Source organism: Corvus brachyrhynchos, unplaced genomic scaffold, assembly GCF_000691975.1.
Source record: "Corvus brachyrhynchos isolate BGI_N302 unplaced genomic scaffold, ASM69197v1 scaffold194, whole genome shotgun sequence".
Lineage (NCBI taxonomy): Eukaryota > Metazoa > Chordata > Aves > Passeriformes > Corvidae > Corvus > Corvus brachyrhynchos.
This window is the reverse complement of record NW_008237890.1, coordinates 1,273,757-1,292,883: the sequence shown is the minus strand read 5'-3', so window position 1 is coordinate 1,292,883 and position 19,127 is coordinate 1,273,757. Positions and strand designations below refer to the sequence as shown.

Sequence of the window (19,127 nt, the reverse complement as noted above, 5' to 3'; positions counted from 1 at the left end):
TAGAAAACTATTGAAAAGCTGTTTCATTTCTGCTTCTCTTTGCTATTAACATATTTACTGCACTTCATGGATTTACTGTATGTTTTAATTAGGATTTATTATTGACTTTAACTGCTTTAATATGTGATAGAAGAGGCTTTTGTTTCAGTTTACTGTTGCATTAACACCGGATTGATTCTTCTCTATAAAAAAAATATGGTTCAGAAAAGAAGAAAATGTATATTCAGCTGTATAAAATAATCCAAATCCACACTGTTAAATTAAGTAAACATAGAGCCTTTTACTACACTGCAAACACATTTCATTCATCAGCCCTGAAAACTCACTCAGAAAAACAAGCAATAAACATCCCCGTACCTCAAGTTGTTATTTGCACACACATTACAATTCTACTCTATTACAACTGAAACACCTGCATAGAAGGAAGACCATTACAGAAGTCAGTGCAAAACACATGCATACTAACAACCCACTCCAAATGGTATTAAACAGAGACTTTCAGCTTACTATGCTCAATGTTTGCAGTTTTAATCAGAATTTTGCCGTCTCATAAAAATGCATTTTGTTTCTCTCCATTTGTACTTCCAAAGTGTTTGTGACCGTTTTTCACGCCATATTACACATGCACCCATGTATCCACACCAATCTAAACTACGTTTGCCATCCTTCACACGCTATCAGAGAAAAATGCTTTGTATAGCATTAGATACTATATTGTATGTCTTTAAATACACAACTCCATAAAGCAAAACATGAACAGATACTGTTTATGTCTAACAAAAAAAACTCAAAACTAGATACTGTGCTTTACTTTACTTGACTCTAATTGAACTGGTGCTCCTCCTAAAATGTTACTTCTTCAAAAGTACAAGTTAATAACAATATGGAGCCACATGCTTCCATTTGTACACATAAACATGTCAATATTACAAAAATACCAAAGTGAACCAAGCTCTCAGTAAGTCTTTTGGAAAGACAGTGCATAGTTTAACTGGACTACAGCTATTTATTTAGCTAATCTAAAATTACAAAGCAATACAATACATTCAATGCAAGTAGCTGCTTTTCATTATAGTCTTCACTTGGGTTGTGTGGTAACATCTGCTACTCAATCCTTTACTTCTTCCCACTGTTGCAATTGCTTGTTCCTCACAGCTAAGACAAGCACTAAGGAATGGAGACAGATGACCCTTTGTGCCATCACACATTAGGAGTGCCAAAGTCACTCTCAAGACAGTTCAGGCTTGGTTCCTAACACAATTTTTTAGAAACTGAGCTTAGCACATGTGCACCTGCCCTGCATGGTGAACAACATGAATCTTGCTGGATTCTCGGTCTACTCTACATTAAACAAAAAGCTCTCAAATTCAAATGACCAAGTCAGAGAAAAAAAATTCACTCTTAGTCTCAACAGCTACTTTATACGAGAATTTGAGCAGTTAAAAGCTTTTATAAAAATATCTTCAGCTTGTGTCCAGCTTTCTTTTAGCCACGTTACCAAACAGCCACTAACATTTGTTTGACTTCTCACATATTAAGGTCCAGTCCAGACACCTTCAAAGCAAATGCAATGGACATTAAATGGTAAATCACTAAGATGCGAAAAGAGTGTTTCTTAGATAACAAGCAAATAAAAAGCAAAAAGTTAAGACAGAAAGGGAAATGACGACACTAACTAGGTCTTAATTTTACCAGTTCACAAAGACATACTTCGTAAAGTATGAAGAGTCCTGTTCATTGCTAGTCATACTACAAGGATAGAAAAAATACGGTACATCTACTATTGTTCAAAAACATCTTCTGAAATGTGTCTTAGTTCAGCAAATCAAGGATACTGGCTATAAGATAACTACAAATAAGTAATAAATACTAAACTTAAGTCATTAACTGGTAATTCTGAAACATTTTTTCATGTATGTTTTCAAGATTAATGCTTCTACACTATTTTTCAGTGTGATTTAACTAATTGCACCAAAAACAATGAATCGTTGCTTTACTGTGCGAAAACTACTCAGCCAACCAAGATGATCATCACACAAGCAGCCTCTTCTGTCCACCCAATCATTCTCATGTCAGTGACTGTTGAGGAATGGTTAGCGAATCAGGGACACAGGTCCCTGGAAGAGCTGTACAAGCAAACACCTTTTTAGCTTGACATAAGCAGGCCTCTTGCTAACTGCAAAAAAAGGAAATCGTGAGAACAGAAATCATGAGAATAAAGAAAGAAGGCAGGGACACAAACACAGTGTTCTTGACAATCCTGTTACAGATAAACAACAGGACATGCTGACAAGATGTACTGACCATGAGAGATGAGGAAGAACCCTGATTTCCCAAAATCGCAACATTAGCAATACGTGCAAAATGTAGCTTTTTACCCAGCGTCAATAGAGAAGTGACAAGTATGCATATTTGAGTGTATAAAAGCAAAGCCTGAATTTCAATAAACTGAAGCTTGCATTATCAATCACACTGATTGTCTGCATGTCTTCCCTCGCTGGAGTCAACATCATGGCGCCTGAACAGGGACGGCTCTTATCTCATTCTCACTGACCGAAGCGAGAGACCGGAGAAGCACCAGTAGCAGCGACCAGAGGGCAGAAGATCGGCAGCTGCAGGCAAGCGTCTGATCCGTGCCTGGACTGACCTACAGGGGGGTCCGTCGTCCGGCTGACAAGGGCTAACCTGAAAAGGCTGCACAACTCCTGTCGACAGGGAAAGTGTTAGGACACAGGTATGGAAACAGAGGTGGCCCTTGATTTATTTTTACGCTTTTTAGAAAAGCGCGGAGTTAAAGAGATAAACCTTTGTAAGGATTTAAATGGGTTAGTGGCGTTCGGAAAAAAGCAAGGATTCTTTAAGGACCCAGGATCATTTTTTCACGAACACCAATGACAAGAATATGGTGCTTGTTTATGGAATCTAGTTACAGACAATAATAAAGAAGCTAAAAAGTTAATGAAGCCATGGAGAGCAGTAACTAATTGCCTTAAGCAGTATCATGTTGAAAAACAGGTAGCAGCAGTTGCAACTGCCCACGTAGAAGGGAAAGACCTCCCACCTGGTATGATGTCATTAGGAAGTGATTATGCTGCCGTGCCTCCAACAATGAACACTATAGTTGTTCGACCTCCTACAGAGAAAGCTGAGATATCAGGGGGAACAACAGGGGAAGGGTCCAAACCCAAGCCCACTGCTCCTCCCTTGGAGGAGGAAAGTGAGCTATCAGAAAGTGAGGAAGAAGAACTAGAGCAGGAAGCAACCAGATACCATAAAAGTCTTGTTACTACTAACAGCATTGGTAGCAAAGGAAAAATTAAGGCATGCCGAATCCCAAGTACAAGAGTTAATCGAGTTAATTGGAGGCAAATAGCAAAAGCAGCTCTTGAGCATAAAGACTATGAACTCGTAGAATCTATCGGAGATCCTTTAGCTTTCCCCGTAATTTATCAGATGGATAGAGAAGGTATAGCAGGAGAGTATAATCTCGTGGACTGGAAGTTGTTAACTCAGCTACGAGGCACAGTCAGTGAGTCAGGGCTGCACAGTGAACCAGCTAAGCAAATGTTAAACTATGTATGGGGAAGTGGGATTCTCTGCCCAGACGATATTAAAACTACTGTCAGAATGATTATGACTCCGTCACAAGTAATGTTGTGGCAGGCACATTGGAATCGGCTTTGTGATGCCTCTGCTAATATGCCCTGTGATCCACAGGATCCTTTAAATGGGGTCACAGTAGAGCAGCTTATGGGAATTGGGCAGTTTGCCAGAGTTGAAATGCAAGTACAAGTGGGGCCAGAAAGATTATTGGAAGCTATGCGACTTGCACGGCAAGCCATGTCCTATATAAAAACAACACCCCCTCAGCCCTCCTACCTATCGATCAAGCAAGGAAGGGACGAGTCATTTGCAAGCTTTGTTGATAGAGTTACTAATGCTATAAACAATTCTGATGTACAAGAATGGATGAAAGGAGCATTGTTAAGACAGTGCATAATAGAAAATTGTAACTCTGCCACCCGATCCATAATAGTTACATTGCCAGCAGACGCACCAGTAGAACTGATGCTAGACAGAATGAGCCGAGTACCAGTAGGGCCACACGCAATGCTCGTGGAAGCTGTTAAAAATTTATTGAGTCAGGGAACGACCTGGTGCCCCCCCAAAACAAAGCTTTTGCAGCCCTCGCCCCATTGAAAGGAGCAGAAGCACCGAGAAGCGGGTCTAGTAATAAGCCCAAAGATATCAAATGCTTCCAGTGTGGTCGCAAAGGACACATGAGATGAGTCTGCAACAAGCCCATGCATTAGTGCATGAACAACTAAGCCAAGGACATTTGCAACCATCTACGAGTCCATGGAATACTCCTATCAATGTGATCAAAAAGAAATCAGGAAAGTATCGATTATTGCATGATTTGCGTGCCATTAATGCTCAAATGCAAGCCATGGGAGCCCTGCAACCTGGTCTTCCCAACCCCGCAGTTGTGCCCGAGAACTGGCATTTGTTAATAGTAGATTTAAAAGACTGCTTTTTTACTTTGCCGTTGTATCCTAATGACATGCCTCGTTTTGCCTTCAGCCTCCCTGCTATAAACAGGGAAGGACCTGCATCTCGATATGAGTGGACAGTGCTTCCACAAGGGATGAAAAACAGCCCCACCTCGTGTCAAATGTATGTTGATGCTGCATTAAAGCCAGTTCGGACACAGTGGCCAAAAACTATTATTTATCATTACATGGATGACATCCTTGTCACTCAGCCAGACCCAATTACCCCCCAACACGAACTTTTGCTTACTAATCAGCTAAAACAGTATGGCTTGATTGTTGCACCAGAAAAAGTTCAGCGTACACCTCTTTGGAAGTATTTAGGGTGGAGCATTACCGAAGCGCAAATCAAGCCACAAAAATTAACAATTCAAACTAATATTAAGACCCTGCAAGATGCACAAAAACTCACGGGTGACTTGCAGTGGTTACGGCCAGTCGTAGGCATCAGTAATGAAGACCTAGAGATACTGAGACCTCTGCTGAGAGGGACTGATCCCTCTTTGCCAGTTCAGCCCACATCAGAACAAATTGATACTATCCAGCATATCAGTACTGTTATTGCAAATAGAGCAGTTGATCATATGGATGCTGATCTCCCAGTCAATTTTACGGTCCTCCACAGAGAGAGTCAACTTATCGGTGCACTGACTCAGTGCAAAAAGAAAAAGGGGGAGCAAGTTAGGGTCCTGGAATGGATGTTTACAAGCCTACAGCCCAAAATAACATTGCAATAAAAAATCGACAATGTAGCAGAATTAGTACAGAAAGGCCGCAACCACATAATACAAGTCACTGGACAAGAGCCAGGAACGATTTATTTGCCAATGAAACGAGATGAGCTCGATTGGTACTTGCAACACTCTCAAGCTCTACAAATCAGCCTGCTAAGCAATGCCCAGCAAATTGAAGTACAGCCGCTTAAAGCCCCTGTACTGAAATGGATGGCTCAGCATACATGGATTCAGATCCCTAAAAGAAGTAAACAACCACTACAAGGAGCATTAACAGTGTTCACCAACACCGGAAAGAAGTCTCGGCGAGCAGCTGCGACGTGGCAAGTTCAAGGTCAATGGTGTCATCAGATACTAGAGGCTGAACCTGGAGACTCTTTGCAGACCCTTGAATTAGCTGCAGTGGTCTGGGCATTTAAGCGGTGGTTGACTGTTAAGCTCAATGTAGTGTCAGACTCTTTACACGTTGCTGGCATCGTAGAACAAACAGAGGATGCTAGGATAAGGGACATAAGCAACAAGCGCTTATTTGAGCTGCTGCGTCAGCTCCAATCAGCCATTGGTCAGAGAACGTGTGCCTATGCTATAATACACATCAGGAGTCACAAATGGACAGAGGACCTGGGCAAAGGGAATGCTTATGCAGATCAGTTAGTCTCAATGACAGTACCACTGAGTGAGTTTGCAAAGGCACAAGAAGCCCATAGCACATTCCACCAGAATGCCAGAGGCCTTCATAGACAGTTTGATGTTACTATGGAGGAAGCTAAGAGAATAATACGGGCATGTCCTACACGTAGCCATCATGGTCCGGGCCTCGGTATTGGGGTTAATCCCTAAGGCTTAGGCCCGAACGAAATATGGCAAATGGATGTGACCCATGGTCTCGAATTTGGCAGACTGAAGTACATGCATGTCACCATAGACACTTGCAGCAAGTTTATATGGGCGTCATTTTCTGTTACTAGCCCAAGGACATGGTTGTGAAGATTTTGAAGGAATGTGCTGTATGAATTTATCCGACCATTCCCAATCGATTCACAGGCAGATAAAATGAATTGCATCAATTAACCACACAATTGCAAAAAGAAGACAGTTTTGGCTTAGAGGGATGGTTGAAATCCCTGGGCTTAGGGCCATGGTTAGTTTCACTGGTACAACACTTCATCACCGTAGGACTACTAATATTATTCATAATAGTGTGCTTACCTTGCCTGTGCCAATGCTTCCAAAGAATGATATACTACATCTGTGACTAACCAGGTGTTATTGCTTGTACAAAAAGAAAAAGGGGGAATTGTTGAGGAATGGTTAGAGGATCAGGGACACGGGTCCCTGGAAGAGCTGTACAAGCAAACACCTTTTTAGCTTGACATAAGCAGGCCTCTTGCTAACTGCAAAAAAAGGAAATCGTGAGAACAGAAATCATGAGAATAAAGAAAGAAGGCAGGGACACAAACACAGTGTTCTTGACAATCCTGTTACAGATAAACAACAGGACATGCTGACAAGATGTACTGACCATGAGAGATGAGGAAGAACCCTGATTTCCCAAATCGCAACATTAGCAATACGTGTAAAATGTAGCTTTTTACCCAGCGTCAATAGAGAAGTGACAAGTATGCATATTTGAGTGTATAAAAGCAAAGCCTGAATTTCAATAAACTGAAGCTTGCATTATCAATCACACTGATTGTCTGCATGTCTTCCCTCGCCGGAGTTAACATCAAGTGACCAGAAACAGAATGTGAAATAATTTGAGTTCCATTCTTCCAATGCCACGTGTATGCACAGATAATGGTTAACAGCATCAGTTGCAAGCAAATTTAGTGTGATGCTAAATACTTAATCAAACTACTTCTCTAAATCCCATGTTATATATACAGACAAGGTAAAAACAGCTGACATTTTTTCCTGCAGATTGGTATTTTTAAAATTCAAAAGCTGCAAACCCATGAAGTGTTTTTACAACTAAACATCATTAGTTTTTTTCAAAATTAACCATATTCATTGGTTTTATAATTGGCGACAACTTGCAACATTCACATTGTATCAAAATAATGCTATCTAACTCCAGGCATTGAGCTCAGAATCACATGACCCTTTTACTAGCAACTGACGTACTCTATTTAGGTGGTTCATATTTATTATACATAAACCTGATAAATACCTTTTCAAAATACAAGCAAATTTAAATTTCATAAACTTAATTTAGGAAGCTAACACATTTTTTGTTTTGAGAGGGGGAAATTTGAAAGTCTGTTGGTACCTAAAAATTTTCCTATTCAATCTAAATATTTTAAGAAACACAATCCTTTTCCACAAAGGAAAAACAAGACAATCAAAACTTCTCCTTTTCTTCTAATCCCTGTGTAAAGTTCTGCCACTTTGTGAAGAACATTGAAACTATCAAATGATTGCTCTGTTTCAAGCACAATAACCCATCTGGGCTACTGACAAACCACTATATTATTTGATTATAGATACTTTTTTACAACCAGAATCCCTATTTGATTACAGTCATCTCTGTGACTCATAATATTTCTAATTTTTATGACAGTTTTCAGCAAGATGTCTGACTAACCACTGTAGCTTTACACATTATTCCCATTTCTGTCATACAGGTTTGACTTCTCTGTAGTTTTCTGCATCTGTTTTGTTTCCTAGACATAAACCCTAACTAGGAAACACGTCCATTCTGTCAATGGTATGCAACTTTTGCAAAGCTACCAAGATTCTTCCTCTTATGCTGAACTTTGCATCACCTGGCCAGATTTTGACTAGTTTTTGTCAGCTGCTGATCACACAGAAAGTTCTATTAATCCTTCCCCAGAAGGCCCTGTAAGACCTAGCTGAGTCTTTCTAAATCCATTTACCTTACTGCCGTATCTGTTCTTAAATCATGCAATGTTACCATCAGTCTGCTTTTCCTTCTTCACATTTTTCGTCTATGATTTTGTCTAATACTAATATCAGAACACCATCCATTTTTATCCAATCATAACCCCATTACTATTTCCCCAGCTATTGAGATTCACAATCTGGAAGCCTTCACAAGAAATCTTTTAAAGACTTCCACAACCTCTACTGTGTAATAACTATGTATCTTTCCTGATTTTACCACCTCATTATGCAAGGTGAAAAAGTGTTGGTACACATTCTACACTAGCAAATCCATAAAAACAGATTCTAGTTACGGCAATCAAGAGTTAACAGTAACGTTGCTCATAGTATAAATTTTAGACAACCTAGAGATCAGATTCCACTGGAATCATGAACAGAATTCCTGAACCTAAATCCCTGCTTTATTTTGAATGTCACGATAGATTTATTCCCTCTTACAACCTAAATAAACTGTCAGGTCCAGTCTCACTCTCCTAATCCATCTAATTTTGGCTGTCTAAGCATTTTCTCTTCAACAACCTGGTCTCTTTTTATTGACATTGTCACAAAGATGGAACCATCACCTCTTTCTGTAGTATTTATTCCTGTTTACTTTATGACTCACCAACCCTGCAAGGCATTTCGTGATTTATGAAAGACATTACTAAACAGGAGAGTTTTTTAACATAATGTATTGTGTCTTGTCATTTTCAGTCTTCAGAAAAGCTAGGAAGCAAAGACCAGATGGAATGTCACAGAAAACATACAAATTGATATTTAAATTATTGTTTGTATCATACTGTAAGTTTTCACTGTGACCCTTTCAAGGGAAAAGTAAAAACCTAGTTCTTCGTGCAAAAAAGAATTCAGGCCTCCACCATTAGATATAAAACGTGAACAAAATGAGCACAATATTTTAAAATACTACTTTCTAACGTAAAGTAATATATTCTCTACACACCTCTTCTTCTTCAAAATAAATTATAAAAAAAATTTGTGCTATTATTATTATATTTTAAATACCCACAGTGCCATGAAAATAATTACTTTCACCCTGCCTAAGAAATATTTCCACATATTCTTTACTATTCTTCCTCAAGAAGATTTATATCATCTCAAAGTTTAAAAGAATTCAACATCACTGTTTTTCACAAGTCAGGTAATCATAACAAAGTGTAAGCCTTCGTTTCAGATATTTAAGAAATCCAGAATTATTTTCAAAAAATGTGAATATCTTATTCAGATTTTTTTTAATTTATAAATTTATAATGTAAATTGAAGCATTATCCATATTGTACCCAAGGATATAGTACATATATTAATAGTGCAACATTTCTACTAGTAACAAAAGTCTGGTCTATGCTAAGCGTTAATTTCCAAGAGCACTTTAATAGTTTAACATGACAAAATTCCTCAAATAACACAAAACAAAAATTAATTATCTTTAGTCAAGACCTATACCCCGAAATAATAAATACAATAGAAGAAAATATTTAACAACGAATTCAAGAGTGAAGAAATTTTTAATGTTAGTAAGCAGTTTAAAATACCATTACAAAATATGTCAATATCAAGAGATAACAATTAATAAGCCACACCATCAGTCACACCAATGCTTTCTCTTGTTAGTAAGACTTTTTCTAAGAAATTGTGATGTAAAACGAGGTACGATCTTCAAGGCACCTTCCCCCTTAGAATGCAAAGAGAAAATTGCAGTAAAAATTCTTGCCTAATAGCAAGTAATTTTAAGTCTCCCTCCAGAAATATCTTTCTCCAACATACCCCAATCTCTTCTGCCCTTTATATTATTCTATTTCAGAGCTTCTAAGTTCAAGTTCCTTCTTCTCCTTCAAAATATTTCCTCTTTATCAGTATTTCTTCTATATTTTTGCAAGACAAAGAAAAATCTATAAAATGAACATATGTATTACACAAACGTATACATAAACATCTAAACAGATGTAAACCTGATTTCATAAGTTAGCAGACACACTTTTTCCCCGTGTTTCATATGAGGCAGTCAATGAAGGAATCAGTATACACAGTATAGAACTAACTTCTCCACATAAGTCTTGAAAGTAAAAGTGCAGAGTGTAAGAAATAGTGCAAGTTAACCTATGCCTAAACACTGCAGAAGGCTTCAAATTCTTTTATAAAGACTGCTACAGCAGTTAGACTCAGCTGTGGCTCTCAGATGGTAGTGGCTGTCCTTTCACAATTCAGAGAAAATATGCTCCATGTTAGTTCTCTGTAAGACCAACACGTCTCTTGAAGAACCACATGTACACCCAGTAAAACCCGACAACATGTATTGCTACTGTATATGTCAGGTTATTTGGTTTCACAAAGGATGCTTTGTCAAATCAGTTAAATTTAAGAGCAGAGAAGATCTTTACTATCTGTATCATAAGACTGAGCTCCTGCCCCACTTTCTTGAATATCATACTAATATCACATTAACACATAACACATCTTACTTATAAATGAACAGCTTTAGCATAAATTATTGCAGCATTCTTCAATTAAAAGGCACATGTGTAACACCAAATAAATCTCACTCAACTTTTTAATAATGCTACATTTCTTAAAAATATGGGCCAACGTGGTGCAGAAAATGTATTCATATCCACCACTATTTCTCCAAAATATCAAGAGGACAATGTTTAATGATTTTGTTCATTAGAAGCATAAACAAGTATCTGTAAACCAGACAAGCATTTATCCTGTTATCAACTCATAACTCCTTCAAAAATACTTAAAGAAGCTTTCCTAGCTTCTTCCCATTGTGTCTTCCCATTCAGAGTTTAAGTAAATGTCTCTACTACTTGGAATGTCACAATATGCAGTGAGTTTTTCTTCAAATAGCACTTTTTAAATTCCTAAGAAGCAAGAAACATCCTATTACTTACATTTGTCCTATCATCTTGGAACATTTTGGAATCATCTATCTTTACATCCATTTTTTTAAAAGATATTGATGTTATGGTTAACAAGACTTTCCATACATTTAATTCTATCAAAGCAGAAATCTCACATATCTATGTATTTAATTTATCAATTTCAAACATGGACGCGCATTACTACAATAGGTGGTACTCACCTTCTCTGCCATAACTCAGGAGATCCACTACATAAGCAAAGCAGGTAAATATAAAGCAGTGACCAAAGAGTGAGCATCTGACTAATTTACCACACTCACAGTATAAATATATGATCAGTATTTGAATTTTGTATGGGTAATAAAAAAACAATGATGTTTTATGGAATTACGAGCTACGCATTTTCTGTCCAAGTCTGGACGACTAGAAACTGCCAGAATTGAACTATGCATAACTTATCTTTTGCGTATCTTTCTAATGATTTTACATTCTCTTCACAGGTATTTTGAAAAAAAAAAAAAATTTATGATCAAAAGGAATATATTTGTCTTATATACTTGGGATACATGTATATCACAATGTTTTAAACCAACTTGTTTATTAAGGCTGTTCAACGAAAAATCTAAGATTACGGAGAAAGGATAGTAGAAGTTTCATATACAGGAAGTACCTTTAGCCCTGAATCTTACCTCCCACTGGTCCAGCTGAGTTAACAGTAGAGAATATGACTCTGATTCAAAGAAGAAATTAAATGCATGTTACATACAAAATATGGTAGGTAGTCCCAAAGGGCAACAGAACCAAAGAAACTGATTTCAAAGAGCTCTTTCCTAAGTTCCTCCAATAGTCTTGGGGTTCCCAACACATCAAACTGTTCATATTGTATCTTTCAAATATTTTTCTGTTGAACTCGAGTAAGTCTTAGATACTTATTTTTCCTTTAATATCAAAGAATACATTGGTGTGATTTCATAGCAGTCTGAGTTTAAAAAAAACCCCTCACCAAACTACTATCTTAGCTTTTTAGTAGTTTACCATTGTGAAGCAATTGCAACCCATCTGCTCAGTTTAGTCAGCTGAAATAAAGATATCATCTAAAAAGAAAAAATTAACTTGCCATGACTTTGGCTCCCCGAAATGGAGATAATTAATACTGTAGAGATCCATGTCTTCGGTGTGCCATGCAAATGTTGTTTTCCACATGCCAAAATAGAGATATGGTGTATTTACACCTTCAATAGAAATTCCACACTCTTCTCCTACAACATCCAATATTGTATTAAGATGGGCAATATTCCATTCCTCAATACCCTGAAAGAGACACATAATAAATATATTACTAAGCTCATAAAGCAATGCAATTTTATATAACAGTCCCAGTCAAAAGATACACACTTGATCTAGTTTTTCAATATGTCCATACATATTTGTAAACACTTCAGAAGACAGTTGAAGTTACTTGAGGAAAAATTCTCTTGACCTTAGTATTAGGTAAGTCTGAGATGTTCAGAGCAGAGAACATAGCAATGTCCTACCTGGTTTACACTTCTACATCAAATCTAACGTGGATTGAAACATCATAGACCATACTATATACAAAAAGGTACACAAAAAAATAGAAATAATAGCTGCAGACAAAACCTTTGATGAGTTGACAGCTGGAAGTCACAAAGTTTCACTGGGCCTATCTAAGCTTTTTTATTACTTACAAAGTAATACCAAATAGTATGAAAAAACTGTTTAAAAATTTTTTACATGCATACATTGACCATTTCTCTGAAAAGTACAACAACTAAAATGATTACTTCACTTCACCTGTATTTCTAATCATAATGATGTACTACATAAGAAATATACCACAGAAGAAATCTATTGATTTAATGGGAGTTAAGCTGTTTCCTTGTGCTATTGCCCATAAAATTTGTGTATTAAAAGTCATTCAGAAAGCAATACATCTAGTTTTTGTTGTACTTCAGATTCAACTGCAAAGTGCAGCTCTAATTTCAGGTAATACAGCATGTAAGAGACAGTATAACCAAGATCAAAGCTACAAAATTGAAGAGAAAAAAATTAGACTTCACTATAAGAGCAATTATTAACGCCTCCGGGGAAGACATTAGATGGTGCTCAAGCAGTCAGAAAACCAAGAAATATACTCAAAACTATTAAAAACTCAATTCAGCCAAGTTTTATTGGGAAGACAGCCTCTAAGCACACTTAACCATGCAGTGCTCTGCCCTACACCCTCCCTGAACCTACAGTTCTGGTAATCTTACTCACTGGGGGACAAACTGATGGCAGACTGCAGTCCTGATGCAGCTGATTAAGACTAAGTAACATGATGATACTTAATAGCTGGACAGCTGGAATACTAAGAATACAGGTTAAAGCAAGAAGCAATGAAAATTTAATACTCTCAGTTTTTGTTTCATTTGTTTTTTGACATTTTTATGTCAAGCATGATATATATGAAGCAGCTAGAATTGATGGACAAGAAGGTAATGTCTATGTGAAGTTCAGACTTCTCATGGAACAAGCACTTCTAACAGCCTGCTTTGACTGTTCCACTTATTAAGAAATACTGAGTTATTTGGAATTTTACAAAGGAGTAAAGGATGTTTATAGAATGATTTTATTTCAGACAGCATTTTTTTCTTCTTTTAAAATGGAAGTCCTGGGTTTGATGCATTTGTGAAACAAAAGCACTTGAAATTTTAAAAGTAAAAAAAAATAAAATTAATATCCTAATAAAAGAAAACAACACCAATCTGAACTCAAACAATAGATGCTGGTAAAATCTGCACCTTTCAAATATAAAAAGTGGCAGCAGCAACTTAATACACCTGTAAAATAAAAAATTTGAAGAAATAGTTTTTAGGTAATAAGTCCTCAAACTAATTTACAGATTTTATTTTTTTAAATCACATTAAATTTGTATCTGTTTACAAATTTTGCATTTCATTTCGAGAAACAAATTAATATAGCAAACTAAGACCAATGATTCAAGCACAAACACATGTACAGGATTAGAAGAAAACAATAAATACTTGTAAAAATCACCTGCTCATCAATCAATCTAGGCAGCTACTATGACAGTGGCCAAACAGTGCCAGTATTGCAGCAATTTACACTTGAAGGTTTCTTCAGACAGATGTGTTATCTTTTTCTATTCCATGGGCTTTTTTACCCATTATTCATCCCACAGCAACCTTTCACCCATATAAGCTTCTAGCAACCCTAACGTTCTGAAATCTTAGTCTTCTACTAAGAATTAAGTAATAGCTAAGAGAATATCTTTTTTTTAACAACACATCTCATCTTTGCACACTCTGTTAAGTCACATCACAACTAGTCATCAAACAAAAGCAAATCCTACCATGGGGACCAATCCTAGAAAAAATAATTGCTTCAAAATACCAAACATAACAAATAAACAATCCACAACTTCTACACTCAAGATGAATGAGCTATTTCCTTTTCCTAAAGGCTGTTTTGGAGAAGTATTCTTAGCTCAAACGGAAATGTTCACTGAAACTGGCCAAAACACTAAAATCACACTGATTCATTTCAACTCCTCCTAATTTCCTTAGACTTAAAACAAAAAATCAATTTCATATTTATGCCTAGATTGTTACCACTTATTGTTACAAATTATTATTAAAGGTGTTACTTTATATTTTTACTTTATGCTTTATGTATACAAAGTATATTTTTGCAGGTTATGCCATATTTAATAATTTTTGGAACAGCACTACATATATTACTTGAGCATAACACATAACTGGTAGCTTCTTACAAATACATTTAGATATTATCATCCATTCAATATTAGGAAAATACAAAATATTTACTCTCCTCAGAATATCACAATACTATCAGAATATTAGAATAATTTCAAAGGAATATGTCAAGATACTATTTCTAATTTATCCACATTTCTGATGGTAAATTCTTTAAAGAAAACCTGTCATCATTGACAACTGTACCACACAATCCAATAACTAGAAAAATGTTACTTTTCAGCTGTTTTCCTTCTGTAAGATTACAGACAGGCTTGAAACACCTTACCAGTTATGGTCATTGCTATGCACATTACACTTACCTGGTATTTCCTTAAGAGAAATACTATAAGGTACCTAGCAGTTTATATAGAAAACCACTACTCCAATCTTCAGTCATTTTGAAGGTGATTCAAACTTGCTGTAAATTACTATCAAGAGTTTTTATTACTCTTAACAGCCTTTGCATCTGCTTTTAATGCAATGTGGAGACAAAGTGGGACACTTGACAACCATTTCTCATCTGAACGTTTGCACACTTTGGAAGGAGCTGACCCATGTTTTCCCAAAGACACAAAGAATAACGTGAATCTCAGCACACTGGTAAAAAGTGAAGTTCTGAGTTGAAAGCAGAGACCTCTTTGCATGTAAGAATAAAATAGGCTTCAAGTGCAACAATTTTTTATTAAATTTTTTTGAAGTACTTACAAAAGTGACAGGATGCTATTCTTTTCAGTTTACTTAAACCAGTCAACACTGTGATGAACATTTCTCTATGTATACATTATTACACACAATCCTTTTTCAGTGTTTAATTTTTCCTTTGATTATCTCACAGCTTCATTTCAATATTAATCTGGCAGACAACACATCAGTTGTATAAGTAAGATTGAAGAGCCCTTAATGACTGACTGTAACAACTCAAATAATAAAGTGTAAAAAAACCTAATTAAGAGACAGAGTGGAAAGGAATAGGACAAACGTTACAGAAAAACTTGTGCTTTGTAACCCACTCCTCTCTCCACGTAATCATTCACTCACATCAATGAATATAATAAAGCTACTGCCAGGCTTTTACTGCGCCTTGCAAGTCATTAAAACAGAGGAAGAAAAATGCTACGAACAAAATCTCTACACCATAAACACACAGATTAGGAAATACAAACAATCTCCCTCATCGGATTGTTTTTAGTTCTCAGCATTTTCAAGGATATAAACACTACTTTTTAAGCACCCTTTTGAAGAGTGGGCAAGCAGATTCTTTGGAAATCACACTAGAACCTAAATTACTGCTCACATTGATCTCAACTATGAGTAGATCACAGAAAAAGGACATTATAGAACAAATTGAATAATATAGGTTGGAAAAGACCTTTAAGATCATCAAAAACCATCATCAACTCAGCTCTGCCAAGACTAAACCATGTTCCCAAGCGCCATACCTACAGGTCTTTTAAATACGCTAAGGGATGGTGACACAGCTACTTCCCTGGGCAAGCCTGCCCCAGTGATTGGTACTGCTCGCTTTCCATGAAAATGAGCTTCCTAAAATCCAAAGTAAACCTCCCCACTGGCACAACTTGAGGCAGTTTCCGTTACTCCTGTTGTTTGCTTCCTGGGAGAGGAGACCAACCCCCACCTGGCTACACCTTCCTTTCCGGCAGTTGTAGAGTGGTAAGGTCCCATCCTGAGCCTCATTTTCTCCAGGCTAAACACCCTCAGCTGGCTCAGCTGCTCCTCATAGGACTTGTACTCCAGGTTCTTCACCAGCTCCATTGCCCTTCTCTGGACACACTCCAGCATCTCAAAATCCTTCCTAAACTATGAGGAACAGAACTGGACACAGTATTCAAGGTGCGGCCTAACCACTGCCGACTACAGGGGAAGAATCACTTTCCTGGTCCTGCTGGCCACACTGTTGCTGGTACAGGCCAGGATGCCATTGGCCTTCTTGGCCACCTGGGCACACCCTGGCTCATGTTCAGCTGCTGGCACCAGCACCCCCAGGTCCTTTTCCTGTGGGCAGCTTTGCAGCCACTCTGCCCCAGCCTGTGGCGCTGCCTGGGGTTGTTGCGACCCAACGGGAGGACCCAGACCTTTGGCCTTATTGAGCCTCATGCAGCTGTCCTTAGCCCACAGATCCATCCTATCCAGATCCCTCTGCAGAGCCTTCCTACCCTCCAGCAGAGCAACATCCCACCCAGCTTGCCTGCAAACCGACTGAGGGTGCACTCATATACCACGTATGGTGCCCACACCTTATACACTGGAGAATGTAGGCATTAGGAATTGTTTTACCAGGAGAAATAAAACTAAGAGGAGAAAAATGGAAGTAAAGTGGTATCTTCCAGACAGCAGCTAAGGAGAGTGGTGAGAGAGGACACAAAACAATATTTATATGTGCCTCTTCCAAACTTGGCTTTTCTCTGCAGAATAGCACATGCCATTGTCAGCACTGAAGTCAGATGAGTTTTATGACTCATTATAAACTTTAAATCAGTCACTTTTCTTTGGAACTTCTTTGGAAACCAGGAAGATTGTCCCCCTTCCAAGTAGCTAGATCAGTCCATGAAGAGATCATAGCTTTACTTGAGTCACCTACATAGTCATTCTCCTAGAAAGCACTGCCATTAAATGTAACAACAATTAGAACAAAAATAACACAGAATAATACTTCCAGCAAACCTTCAACTATATGGAATTTATCTTCCATAAAGCTCTACAGACAGCACAGAACACTCTATAACAAGTCACAGATTATTTGCTTATTTGTAAAGACTTAATCTGAGATAACAAATTCTGGAATAATCCAAACACTACATGGTAAACGTGAACAATTAATGGTAGTTGTCAGACTTCAAAGCATGCACTTTTAGCTTTGTTTCTTTATTTCTTTGTTTTCATCGGAGTTTTTAATTTTGTTTGTTTTGTGGGGTCTTTTTCTGTTCCATGTAACACAGCCTTTAGAAAATTTTGCCCCCTCTTCCAAACCCTTCAGAACCTATCATCCTCTGGTCTAAAAAATGAAATACTATAAGAGCTATAATCTCTCTGGCACAATGCCAGGAGGTGATGGATTCCACAAATAACAATGTTTCTTAAATTATCTAAATAGTAAAAATTAAGGCTTCATCATGCTTCAGATATAAATGTCTCAATATAAAATTCACAGTCACCAAGTAGAAAAGAAAATACAATTGGTAAACTGTTAAACTGAAGAACAGACTTACAGCACAGCAGTACCTCTCACTAATTTTGATGGCCCACATACACATCTAAGTCACATTTTCCTTAAGTTTCAAGTGGCTTTTTACCTGGAATTCTGTCAGATATTTATGTCAAATGTTACATATATAACAAACTGTTTTCTACAACAGTATTTTGTAAAAAGTAAGCATTTGTTTTGTTTCATGCAAATAGGCCTCCATGACAAATTAATCCCACCATATCCTTTCTCCTGAATGCTGCCCAAAACGTCAGTGATTTGTATTCATCTCCTTTCCTCAAATACTCACAGTCCTGAATAAAACTGAATGAAGACATGAGAACAACCTCCAATTTCAAACAAAATCAAAAAGATCCTTTCTTAGCCCAATAAAGCAATAAGACATGAAAAATATTAGTTGTGCAAGTACACCATCTGCTGGCCAGAAATTAACTGCAGCAAAATTACTCTGAGAGACAACATTTTGATCAGTGGCATCACAACTTTCTCACCAACACTTCGGTACCAGAGTATATTTCTTCTTTTCCTCTACACACCAAGTGGGTTGTACACCAGCACCTGGCTGTCACATTAAGTGCTCAATCTGTTCACATTCCTTAATGCCAATTCCTTTCACTAACATTTCTCCTTTGTTACTTGCTTTTAAATGATACCTATTGTATTATAGGCATCAAGGTTTCTTTATTCTACCTTTTATTGCTTTCTTCCCCAGTCACTGCAACTTTCAGTGCTTTGTTTCCTACCTAACATCTGAGTTAGGATCCCTAAATGCTGCTTTTCTCACTTTCGTCTTCGCTTTTTTCTGAGCTCCCTTCCTCATCTTCCCAAGAGCGTAATTCCCTAAGAAGGAAATCTCTGACCTTCTCTTTGACCAGTATTTTCTGGTCAAACTCAGCATTTTCAAATGCAAATTATTGCATTCATTCTCTTTTCTTTGGAAATGTTGCTCACGGCAAGAGTAAACTAAGATACTAAACACAAAAGAAAATACAATGAAAAAAACCATACATTTGTAAAAAGTTATACCATAAGGCATTATCTGCCAACAATAAAGACACAAAGATCAAAGCAGA

At 37.2% G+C, this 19,127-nt stretch overlaps 1 protein-coding gene across 8 annotated transcripts in view; it reads right to left on the bottom strand.

Annotated features, from left to right (window-relative positions):
- The window catches only part of KDM4C (lysine demethylase 4C), a 280,048-nt gene that overhangs the window by 250,659 nt on the left and 10,262 nt on the right, over window positions 1-19,127 (bottom strand). For all 8 annotated transcript variants that reach the window (XR_001861543.1, XM_017732833.1, XM_017732838.1 and 5 more), the window contains exon 4: window positions 12,167-12,360. Coding sequence is in view for 7 of the 8 variants with exons in the window: in XM_017732833.1 (XP_017588322.1) it covers window positions 12,167-12,360 (194 nt within the window). In the remaining variant the exon portion in view is untranslated. The remainder of the gene's footprint in view (window positions 1-12,166; window positions 12,361-19,127) is intronic.